Genomic DNA, 12,536 nt, shown 5'->3' on the forward strand with positions numbered 1-12,536 from the left:
CATGAAGGCGTGGGAGGTGGCGGTGAACACGGGGCCCGACTCCTCCAGCGGCCTGGCCACGGCCGGCTTCCGTACTGCCAAGTACATGCCTGCCGAGTGGTACCAGAGCAACACCGATCTGTACCACAAGGCCTTCGCCAGCTGCGAGCAGGCCGAACACGGCCGGGTCGAGGCCAAGGACCTGGCCAAACACGCTGCTCTCGCTGCCCAACACGCCCAGCAGGCCTCCACGGCCACTCTGGGCCAGCGCCTGAAGGACATACACTTCTGGAAGGCCGAGCTCCAGAAGGAGATTGAGGACCTGGATGCTGAGACTGGTCTGCTGGCAGCCCAGAAGCTGCGGCTGGAAAGGGCTCTCGATGCCACCGAGGTGCCCTATGCCATTGCCACCGATAACCTGCAGTGTCGGGAGAGGAGGCAGCCCCCGGACCTGGTCAGTGATGAAGTGGAGAGAGAGTTGCTGAAGGTGAGCAGGATGTTAGGATGTTGAGGGTTGCTGACAGCCCTTAGTGCTGCTCTGGTCTCTCAAAGGATGAACAGCTTGGTCAACAGGTGGTAATTGCAGCTCCTGAAGGTATCTTCTGGCAAAGCACAGAGGCCTTGGGTCCCTCCCTGGCAGCCAGCAGGCTCTGTCTGTCACTCCTAGGTTTAAGAAGGGCTGTTTAAAGTTCTTCCTCTGTTTAAAAAGCATTTAAAATCACATGAGTAGGCCTAGAGGAGACCAGATCCCCCCCACTCAGACCAGATCCAAACAAAATCAACACAGAGGTTTCCTGACCCAAGATGAGCATCCTATTCTGGCATTAAACTTCTTCCAGCCTCTGCTTGGCTTGAAGTCCCTCAGCTCTGCAGGTTAGGCTGTAAAAATGCAGTACCCAATCAGCAGACACTTGAGGACCAGTGAGATGCTCCTGGCCTGTTTCCACGCTCAGTCTGTCCAAATCTGACAGCCTCTGCCATTACCTTTCACTGTTGAGTCTGATGCCAAGGTTCACGATGAGGTGGTGATCCAGCACTGTACTACAGTGTCTCAGCACAAACTCTCCTTTTAGATGTCCTGCAGGATGGCACCATGAACAGTACAAGGTACTTGTGTTACAACTGCATGAGATGATGGCTCTGGGCAAGCGGGGGGCACAGACAGGTGGTATTTCTGATCGAGGGTCTTCAACAAACCTGAGACTGTCCTGAAATTTGCTTGATCCTTCTCCCCCCACAGAGGAGTCTTGACTCCAGCTGACACTTTGTTATCTGCCACCGAGATCCAGCACTGCCGATGTAATTATTGTGGCTGCATGTGTTACAGACAACAGATTTGGGGTCATTTTTCATTCTGGGATGATACATATTCTAGTGTCACAGAAATAAATTACTGATTATTTGCCTGCAGCCTCCAATACGCTGTGTAAGTTGATTCATGATGAATGACTGATTAAACCAGATGATTAATATTTGTTGTTAGAAAAATATTGAAGAGACTTACGTAGCTGATAGGATGAGAGTATTTAGCAGTATTTTGGATAGGAATTGTGTACAATTGCTGCATTGTGATCAGTATTTAAGAGGTTGTTCCAGTCAAACCCATTAACATGTGAGAGTTTGCGTGTCGATATTTCAGTGTGCGAATCACAACAAAATTCAGGTTACAGAAATTCTTTTCACCAGCTGCTGATGTTTTAGAGAAATGCCGCATTTACCAAACCCCCACCATTTTCTGGAAGGTTTTCTCTCCTGTAGTTCTTTCCTCCTGATCTCAGCGAATAGTTTGTTCATTGCTCAGAAGCCCATCTGCTGCTGCTACTTCTTCACCTGAAATTGTGATTGCGTGCTTGTGACGTCAGACCGTCCACGGCCAAGGACATTGTCATCAGAAAGGAGCGCTGTGAGTTCAGACGAGGCGTGTGTACTGGCAGCAGATGGGCTCTTGAGAAATGAAGCTTTTGTTGCTATGCCAATGACCTTTGTAGTGCAGAAGGAAGAGGAATATCAGTAATACCCTGCCCATTTTCACGGAGTAAGGAGTTTTATGGCACAAATGTTTGCGAAGAGATCTTAAACTGTGCCCTGTGTGGCTTCCCTGGCTCTTTAGGCTGCACCTGTACTCTGTACCTCTTTCACTGCAAGAAATCGGGTGGTACCTTGGATTTCTTAATCTCTCCAAAACTGACTAATAATTCTGGGCACTTAGAGCTGCTTTTCCCTGAATTCTGACGTTCACTGTGCAAATTTCCAAGCTAATGGCCCGGTTCACTGGTAGCTCTGTGTTACAACCTTTACTCCTTTGGAGGAGTTATGCAGATTGTACCCCTAAAGTACTGACAGGCTTTTTCTGAACTCGTCCAGTCACTTCCTAAGCGTAACTCTCATAAGAAATGATAATTCAAGGGACAGCAGGAGGAATTTCTTCTCATGTAAAAACTGAGAAGATAACACAGAAGTCAGCTGCATTAGGGAACAAATGTTCCTTTCCTTGCAGTTTTGATTACAGTTAATTGGTATGCTAGGGCATTTTCCTTCCTTTGGAAAGCTTCCTCTCGTCCTGGCAGCCCAGGCTTGTGTTGGTGTCATTCTCTGGTGTCTTTGCCATGTTCCTGCCATCACGGGGGAATCTGCATCTGGCTGGGCGAGGGGCTGCCTTCCACATCGCCATGGCAAAGCTTCCCACAGGGCACAGCCTCTGTTCCTGCTTTCAGCTTTCTGCAGCAGTGAAGAACATTTCCCAGTTCCCAGAGCATCCTGCCAAGATACCCACCTTTGAGCAGCCCCTCGGCAGATGCCGTTTACAGAGACAACATCAAACACTCGTACAGAAGCAGTGTTGAATCTCCACATGTAACAGCGCTTTCGTCTGTGCAGTAGGAATCACTGCAGATGACTCACACAGAAAACAGAAGTATCTTTGATGGAGGTTTTATGCATCCAGGTAATATTGGGGGTTTTTTCTGTTTTCTGACACACCATCTCTTTCTTGTAGGGATTTTTGGTTCCGGCTCATCTGTCCCATTCACTTTGCAGCGGGTGGTCATATTGAGACCTCCTGTTGTGATAGATGCCACCACTGAACAGCCACTGCTGGATGAGGGAATTTAAGTGAAAGCTCCTCTCATGCATAGTAAAATGCACCATTACTCGGAAGTTCATTGACTCCACTTAACAGCATTTTCATCTTTTCTTAACGCAGCTTTGGTTAAGAAAAAAAAAGCAGGAGGACACAACTGTTTTTCCAGTAAAGAAGGATCTTTGATGAAAAAAAAGCAGATAAAATCTCTCAAACAGAATAATCTTATTTCTTCATGCTGCTGCAGTGGCAATAGCTGAATTCATACAGAGCCCTACAGGTGTCTGGGTTGTGTGAGGCTTTTGACTTTCAGAACCCGTATGACATCTCCTCTGAACCCCCTTTGCATGAGTTTAATGACAGTTTGGTGTGATTATGTGCATGCATTTAGTATTGAAAATGTAAGCCCTAGCAAAGGACTTGTCACGTGGTGGTACACTGTCAATAAATCATGTTCCAGCTGCATATATATTGCATCTCAAGGTCATTCCCACATGTCCGGGATCCAAACTCATTAGCTGAGTGCCAGAGATGAGTGTGGAATAAGTGGATGTACTTATGTTTATGCCATTGTTTCACCTTAGCCTCAGCATGTTGATTTGTTGGGTGTTTGCTTCAACGATGAAGTCAGCCCCAGCTATTCCCTGGTGCTGAAGACAAAGGCATTAGCCAAGATCCTGTCAACTGCGTAAAATTAAAGTTTAAAAAAGCAGCAAAAGGATACAGATGGATGTTTTCCTGCTAACTGCAGTGACGGGGCAAGGCAAAAACAGAATCCCATTTTGAAACACCTTGATCTGTAGCTTTGCCGAGTGAAGCAGGGCACAGTAGGACAGTCCTGTACGTAGACAGCCCACTTCAGAGCACGGTGCTTTCTTTCAACATCTGCAGAGTGCGGATTTTGAAATGATTCTTAGAGACCAGCAGGAAAAAGGCCGGTCTCAGAGCTGAGATTTTGAATCGTAGACTCATCAAATGCTTTGGGTTGGAAGGGACCTCTCAAGCTCACCCAGTCCAACCGCCCTGCAGGGAGCAGGGACATCCACAACCAGAGCAGGGGGCTCAGATCCCCAAGGGCCAACCTGACCTGGGATAGTGCCAGGGATGGGGCTATCTCCTTGTTTTCGTTTAAACCTGTCACCCCTTGTCCTGTCCCAACAACCCCTGCTGAAAAGTCTGTCCCCATCTTTCTTTAGAGGCTCCTGTAAGTGAGAGGACACACTAAGGTCTTCCCAGAGCCTCCTCCTCTCCAGGCTGAACACCCCCGACTCTCTCCCCTGTCCTCCCAGCAGGGGTGTCCCAGCCTTGGATCACGTTTGTGGCCTCCTCTGGACCCACTTCAGCAGGTCCGTGTCCTTCCTGTGCTGAGAAGACTGTTGGAGACTGTCACCTGCTTTAACTCCCAGCCGTAATGAATAACAGCCTTCCTGTTACACGCTGCTTGGGGTCAAAAACCAGCGAGATCTCTGCGCTCACTCGCTTTGATTTGCTGTGCTGATCTCTGGGACATCCGGTGTCCCATTGTTACTCATGGATGGATGCAGCTGGATTTGTAATCAAGGGCGACTGCACCGCCTCTCTCGCGGGGTTCTCCCGGTTCCTCTTAGCTGCTCTCCCTGCTGTTCTGGGTGCTGTATTTAGACATTGCCGACATCTGCAAGTCAGGCAGGCTGCAAAGAAACCCCTGAATTCGTAAATTCATGGAAGGCACGAACATCTGCTCTTAAAAATTTTCTTTGCACCATTAATTAGACCCTTACAAAGTCATGAACTGGGATGGTTTTATCACTAGATTCGAGGCCAATTCATCTTTTGCATCATAAACATTCAATACTGTAATAAAATAAATGGCACACTAAACTGTGAAATGTTCTCTCCCTGTTAATTGACAACCATTTATAATAACAGGTTTATTATTAGTATGAACTGCGGAGATGACAGCTGAAAAGAAGCCAAGATCACTCCAGATTTGACAGTATTTCATTTTAATAGGCAGCACATGAAGACATATATGGGGAAAATAAGGAGAAAAAAAAGGCATTTCATCCTCCAAGTCCTCTCATGAACTGCAGAAATGCAAATCCCGGTTAACGTTGTCCTCTGAACCAGAGATGCTACTAAAACTTCTTCATGTGGTTCTCCTCTTGATGCAGGCTGGGCTTTCAGACGAATTGCCCACACAACTCTGCACACCCCGCATAATCTAATCTGCCACTAGCTAAAACCCACATCTGCCCCCAGGATTTCAGCATGGAATCCCCCCGTTTGAGGGCTGAAAACACATGATCTGGGAGAGCCGTGCTCCTCTCTGCCAAGCTTGTGGCTGGAATTTACTCTGCAAAGACAACATGAAGGAGCAGATGTGGTGGTTTCCAAGTCCTCCCCATGGTACGTGGGATGCCCAGATCCTGCTCATGTGCAGGTGGTGCTGCCTGGCAGGTGGTGGTGCGGTGGGGACCTTCTCCCATGTCAGTCCCACCACGGGCCACAGAGATGGGTGGGCGGTGGGATTGTACCAACATATCTTACAGTACAGCTGGGGCTGAGTCACCTAGACCAGAGGACCTTCATCTTCAGCCTAGTGCCACAGCTGCTCCCAGCCAGACAAACTGACTTCTTAACTGTTTTAAAAGTTAAGAAAAATCTTTTAGGAGATAAGTGTTGAAAATTCATTGTAATTTATGCCCACGTATTCGCTCTAACGAGCCTTAGACTGCCATTAATTATGAGAACTGTCTTGTGAACAGTGTGAAATGCGATATTTGAATGCAGAGCTCCTCACAGGGAATCCACTTTTAAGTTTTCTTTTAGGTCATTCAACAAGGGAATTCTTGATTTTTGCATTATTTCACTCTTTCCATGTGAGAGAAGTTAATTACTCGAGACCTTAATTACTCACAGGAAACGGAGTGTCTCTTTATTTACATGGAGACTGACTACCCAATGCAAAATAATAGCATAATACGTAATTTCCAGTGCTGGATCTTTCTAACCCTTTAAAATCCTTCTGAATTTTTACTTTGAAAACTCAGCCATTGTAACCTTCCTCCCCGCAGAAAGCGAGCGTTCATGTTCTCACAGTTTGTAAGCTGATACCTTCACCTGTGTGTTTGTTTTAATTGTGCTCTTTTAGAGCCTTAAAAATAAGATTTGCTTTCCAATCATGATTCTCCTTTCCCATTTAAAACTGTTTTTGGTTTTTTTTTTTTATGGTCCCTGTTGGTTTCTTATGCTGGAGAAACTGGCACTGCAGGAACATACGCACTCAAAAAACCAGTGCGAGGATCCACAAGTGTCAGCAGTGATCTGGGAATAAGGTTTCTTAGTAAGTCTGTACTCCCTTAGCTGCCACGGGATGGCTGTCATGGATGTAAAATGACAAAAAGAATCAGGTGGTTTTCCTGCACCAAAACCGTGACACTGCTCTGTGTCTGAGCATGGTGCTCTTGTCTTCTTTTTCCCTGCTGAAGCAGTACAAGTAATTCAGGTACTGTTTAATGTGGTGGAACATGGACTTCTTCATAGAATGCACATGCAATAATTGCTGCTGCTCAGACTTCCTACTGAGGTGCCTCAGGATCTGCTGACACCTGGGAAAACGGTGTCTTGCAATAACAGGGTGAGAGCGGGTAACGTGTGGAAGGTTTAAGGATTTCTCCACAACCACAGAAATCAAATTGCTCTGCAGGAGAGTGTGTGCTGCTCTGGGCATCACAGAAGTCTCCATGTTTTTATCTAGGAAGCTGAACTTATCCGAAATATCCAGGAGCTTTTGAAAAGAACCTTGATGCAAGCTGGTAACCAGATGCGGTAAGGCATTTTCACCATACCTCAGTAGCTAATTCACTAGCCGAGTAATTCCCACAAAGCCCCGTGGGTAATGATCTTACCACTGCCAGTTTATGACCCATGAGAATGCCATTTAAACCTGCAAAGAGGAACTCAGGGGTGAAAAGGCAGCATTTTCTAGCAGGGTGAGGTAAGATAAGAGCCATGCCCTAGAGCCACACTTTAGATTTCCAGTCCTGGCTTCCACTATGTGTCTTCAGTTCTCTCATTTTCCAACACTAAACTTAGGTACAATAACAGTATTATCTGGACATCACTCTACCTCACTGCACCTTTTGTAGTACAGGCTCTTTTAAAATCATTTATCTAGTGAAAGGACCTTTCCAAATGAGGATTTTGCTGCCAGCTGTCACTATCAACTCAAAAAAAGAAACTTCTCTCTACCTTCTGTGTCAGTGAGGATGTTCAGTGCAGCTCAAAAGGAACACTTGCTTTTCATTTAGAACAAGCCCTCTGGAAAGATGTTACCTGAATCCTAAAGTGCATCAGTATGAAGGTGTTTCCTGCTGGAAACCTTGACAATGTAGTTTTTTAAACTTATTAATCTCTTCCAATTAGTGCTATTCTACCAGATAAAATCAAATATTGTTTTTAGAGTGTATATAAATGCAAAATGATTTCAAGTAGTTCTGTTACAACAGAGTATGAGAGGAGGTGCTGAGTTTAGGCTTCGCTTTTGACAGTTAAGATCGATTTAGTACCATCTAGTACCATGGTTTAGTACAATTGACCAGCAGAGTCTGTCTGATTCCTTGGGTGACAGTGACACCTGGTGCTAACAGCTGATAATGACCCGCTGTCTTTTGTCATCTGAAGTCGTTCTAATTAACTGGGTGACGTGTAACTCATTTAACTGACCACAAAGAAGCAGTTTTAACTCTGAATATCCAGAGTTGTGTGGGCAATTCGTCTGAAAGCCCAGCCTGCATCAAGAGGAGAACATCCATTGTATCTCCCAAGGACAAATGACACTGTCTGCGTGCTGCAGTCTTGGAGAGGCGAGATAGGAGGAGGGCTGGGGGAATGATGTAGGGTCACTGCTTTATCATTGTATCTCCCAAGGACAAATGACACTGTCTGCGTGCTGCAGTCTTGGAGAGGCGAGATAGGAGGAGGGCTGGGGGAATGATGTAGGGTCACTGCTTTATGGAGGTCTTAAATTTGAGTCACACTCAATGTACTAGTGAAAGAGTGCTTCTACTAGCACTACCTGATGTCTTACCATGGAAGAGTGTTCTGCTGGGCAACCTCCTACCTCTTCTCCCATAAGAGTTGAACCTGTCACCACTATTGAATGAATCCTCTGTGGTTTAGATTATTATGCTACATCCAAAGCCCAACAACTCCTTTGTCTTGGGCTGTAAGAGCTCTAAGCCATCAGTAGGCACAGAACAGTACAGAACGTCTAGAGAAGTGGTCAACGCAGCAGGTTTACTGTTGCTCTAGCAGGTAGTTGTGGCAAAGACAGTTTGGTTAGGATTTTCAAGAAAAAAAGGGAGGTTTGTATTCTCCTCGCTCTTCAGAAGACAAAGGCTCAGACCCTGTCTGTGATGGTTTTGTTAATGGTATCATTTTCCACTACCAACGTGTGATAATAATGACTTTTCAGATTAAATCGACAGTGCAAAGAGATTTGTGAAACGGACTGGTCAGACAAAGTTGAAACGTACAACATCGACGACCAATGTGGAAGATACAGTAGCCAGAGCACCAACACCCAGTTCCACCCTGGCTCAGTGAAGTTTGAAGAGAGGTGAGTAGTTACGGTCATCATCCCTCACCGATGGCCCTGGTGAGACCCCACACATCCTGTGCAGTCACCCTGCTCTGAATCAGAGGTGCGATTGCTGCTGCTTTGGACATAAAATGTCACAGTCCTGAAAGAGCTGTACGGATAGTAACGCAGTGCTGCCACCACTGCTGGCAACGCTGGCTTGCTGTATGCAAGCTGAGCTTGTGGACGTCTTTCTTGGAAATAATTCGCTTTATACTTTTAAAGGCTGATCTAAATCCTGCCACGAGTCAGAGTTTGACATCAGCAGGCATGTCCTTTTGGGAAAGGCAGGTGCTGCTCCCCGTACACAGATTATTCCTATTACCACCAACCGTGCTGCTTCACCCTGCCCTGTCAGGGAGCGTTCAGATGACGCGGTGTCCTGAGTGCTGCGTAGTTCCTTCTGCTGCTCGACATGGCAACGTATAACCGGAGATCTTGTTTCTTTTTCAGAGCAGGCACGGACTGTAGAGCTTGAGTATATTCATGTGTTTATTTGCTGGTGACTTAACTGCTTGTGCTTGCATAGAGAAGTATGTGTCTACTTTCTTTGCCTTAGTAGTGGTAGCTAAAGGTGGAAGAACTTTGGGTGAATTTGAGTCAAGTATTACTTCCCTTAGAACAAGAGGTTTATGAATAAGAGTTTATTAATTTTATAAAGGATTTGACTTCTTCCTTCATGGTAAGTCTAATTGCATGTAACAGCAAAACCAGACAGAGGTTGAACACACTTTTGAAGGGAGAGAACCAGCTTCAGATTGTCTTTGTAAATATGACCTGAACAAAAGAGGACCATTCTCCTCTTCTTCCAGTGCCTCCACACCAGAGACATGGGCCAAGTTCAGTCATGACAACATCGATAGGGCAGAACAAGAAAAACTGGCTTCCATCAATCTCCGTGTCTTGATTGACAATATTCTTCACGACGTATCTGAAGACCTGAAGATGCAAAGTGCTGCTGTTAACAAGGCTTTCACCAAACGCTGCGAAGAGCTGGATGATGCAAAACACAAACTGGAGTATCATTTGAGAAAAGTACGTGGTGGTTTTTGAGTGCTGGCTACAAGCATGGTACACACCTGAGACGATCGAAGTAAATTGATCCTCTAGAAAAAAGGGTCCGTATCAGGTCTCCAACATTATTTTGTGGCAGCTCAATGTCTGCTAAGAGTCTTCAGAGCTGGATTGCAGCTCCAGTTCAGCTTTTTCTGCTATATGTTGTGCTTCTCTAAAGAAGAAATGGACTTCAGAATTCCCTGTCGTCTTCTGTTTCTTCACTAATGCCAGAAACTGGGGCATTTCCCAGCTGATCTGCAGTTCTCTGGAATTTTGGGGGAATAATTTAAATTTACAATTAAAAGCAGTTCATGGAGGTGGGATATGTTGTCAGGAGACATGGAAGAATTTTTGAACAGGCTGTGGAATATTTTCTGCTTCTTTTTAGACCAAATATCAGATTCTCAGTGTAGTAGTAGAAATGAAGAGGTCAAAACCACCTTTGTATTTCTATTTCTTCTGTATCCCAGCCAAATAGGAGGTCAAAGCTTGAACTGGTACACTAGGACCCAGAACAGATGTAGGGCATGCAGAGACACTGTCTCTGGTTTTTAAAGGGTTCTTTTTCTCGGGTATCCTCTTTAGGTCCTTAAGGAGACTGGAGATAAAGAAGCCAGCATTGTTGCTCTCAGACAAGCCATCAGAGACAAAGAAGCCCCAATGAAAGCTGCTCAAACCAGGCTGTATGACAGGTCTTTCAGGCCCAAGGCAGAGCTCTGCAGAGATGAAGCACAATACAGGTAAACACTATTAAACGAGTCCTCCAAGGTGTCCATTCTCTCCAGAAGTGATGTTAGACAGATTTTGCACTCTTTATTGACAACACGCAGCCTTTAGCTTTTAGGACCTGGTTTGATTCTGATCTAAGTCAGAAATAATTCAATTGACTGAAATCCCTGTGAGGAAAATACCATTTTAACGCAACGTGTTGACCCATAGAAAATCCATAGACTCAGCTCTGCCTTTTGTCTCCATGCTTTCTTCTCTGAGCTCTCTAAACCTTTTTGATTTAGATGATCCAAAAAAACCTGTTAGCATGCAGCTCACTGGCAACCCGCTTTGCTCACCACAAGGTGGACTGTGTGCTCAGTGAATTTTGCCTCAAGTGCTGAGAATGTCAATGGGCTGCACATGCAGACCTCAGTACGAGGAAGCATCGAGCTGATGGCATTTGGTTTTCAATAATAATCCGTTTTAAAACTGGAGGTCAACAAATCCTTTCAAATTAAAGGTCTGGATGTCACATTTGTCAGTTTTGATCTCGTTATAAGCTTTGTAATTGATTCTACTCCTTCACGTTTTCCTCCCCTTAGGAAAAGTGGGGAATCAGCTTTTGCAGGTTTACGATAGCCTTGTAGCGAAGGTGCCGCCACTCAAAGCCAATACGCTGCTCTTACACAGCAAGGAAGAAGTAACGGTTAATCCAGATGCTTTACAGCATCTCGGACACTCCACTGAGGGTCCCGATTCAGCAAACCAGCCGTGTATGAACTTTCCAGTATGTTCCTGGCCATTAAGGGGATTTAAGGACACATGCAAGTCCGTTGCTGAATGGGCATGTCTTTAACTGCCCGGCTGGTGCTGTTTGTTGTTGCCTGGTTTCGTAGCACTCGAGGATCTGGTTTTCCCAGGAAGTAAATCTGTGCCTTCTCTGCAGGCAGATTGCAGTAAAGCCCCAGCCCCCATGGACTTTCAGTTAGAATAATGTGCTGCTGCTTCTTTCAAAGCTTGGAGGCTTCTGAAGTGCCGACTGCTTTCTGATCTCTGGTGCATGTATTGTCTTTAATACTCGAGTTTTATACCAGTGAACGGACAGCAAAAACCAGGCGTAGTGAAATGCTGAGCCAGCCAAAGTGGGCAACTTCTCTAGCAATTTTTAGTGTCCTACGGAGCAGGAGAAGGTGAGGATGGATAGTTTTGCTGTGCTTAGTGGCAAAAGACATCCTTGCTACGACCTCAACCGTGGGAGACTTATGTAGAGAAGCTGTGAAGGTGACCTCTGCTTTTGACCAAGTCTGTAGGACCACGCTGAGGTCCTTTGTTCTTGACTGTTATGATCCTATAGCAGCTGGTCTTTAGGTTGAGTTCATGTGTCTTTTTGAACACTGAGCAGCTTCTGCTCTGCTTTTTAATTCCTTAATGTAATTCTGTTCAGGTTGATCAGTGAAGTTGAAGAACTAATGGAGTCTGTTGAATCCCTGAAGAAAAAACTGCTGGAATCTGAACAGTCTCTGAGGAACCTGGAAGACATACGGATGAATTTAGAAAAAGAAATAGCTGTGAAAGCAAACAGCATATTTATTGACAGGCAAAAGTGCATGGCCCGCCGCATACACTACCCTGTTGTTCTTAAATTAGCAGGTTATCAGTAGTAATCTCTGTATTAACTGTGCAAAATCAGAAAGAAAAATGGAATCTAGAATTTTCCTTAAAAAATACATGGATAATATTATCACAGAAGTACTATGTTCACTGCATTTTATTTGGGTTCAGATGCATTACTATAGTAGCATGGTGGGCTTTGAGTCTTGCCTTTAAAAGTTGTATGAAACCTTGCCTATCAAAGTACAGTGAGTTTAAAACACGGCTGAAAGGGAGTGCATTACCTCTAGAATGTGTCATATATGCATAATTTGCAGAGTATGTGATATTTGGGGGTTCTCTTCAATAAGGGAATATGTTGAGTGAATATTTATTGTTAATAATACTACTACCACTATACACAGATGTAAATATAACATTTATAGCTTGCCAGCATTTTCAGGCAGCGTGAAATGAGAGCAATAAAACCGCTCGCTT

At 45.1% G+C, this 12,536-nt stretch overlaps 1 protein-coding gene across 1 annotated transcript; it reads left to right on the top strand.

Moving 5' to 3' along the window:
• The first annotated feature begins 1 nt into the window (after window position 1).
• On the top strand, window positions 2–12,109 carry TEKT4 (tektin 4). The gene is made up of 6 exons (XM_010133266.1): window positions 2–466; window positions 6,798–6,868; window positions 8,517–8,660; window positions 9,494–9,716; window positions 10,323–10,477; window positions 11,893–12,109. Exons 1-6 carry the CDS (start codon window positions 2–4, stop codon window positions 12,107–12,109), a joined length of 1,275 nt encoding a protein of 424 aa, XP_010131568.1.
• Window positions 12,110–12,536: the final 427 nt, after the last annotated feature.

This window comes from Buceros rhinoceros, unplaced genomic scaffold (genome assembly GCF_000710305.1).
Source record: "Buceros rhinoceros silvestris isolate BGI_N320 unplaced genomic scaffold, ASM71030v1 scaffold8283, whole genome shotgun sequence".
Lineage (NCBI taxonomy): Eukaryota > Metazoa > Chordata > Aves > Bucerotiformes > Bucerotidae > Buceros > Buceros rhinoceros.

Coding starts and splice junctions, on each gene's coding strand:
- TEKT4 (XM_010133266.1), top strand. CDS start 2: ATGAAGGCGTGGGAGGTGGCGGTGAACACGGGGCCCGACTCCTCCAGC. Junction 8,661..9,493: donor TCAGTGAAGTTTGAAGAGAG/GTGAGTAGTTAC, acceptor CTCTTCTTCCAG/TGCCTCCACACCAGAGACAT. Junction 10,478..11,892: donor AGAGATGAAGCACAATACAG/GTAAACACTATT, acceptor AATTCTGTTCAG/GTTGATCAGTGAAGTTGAAG.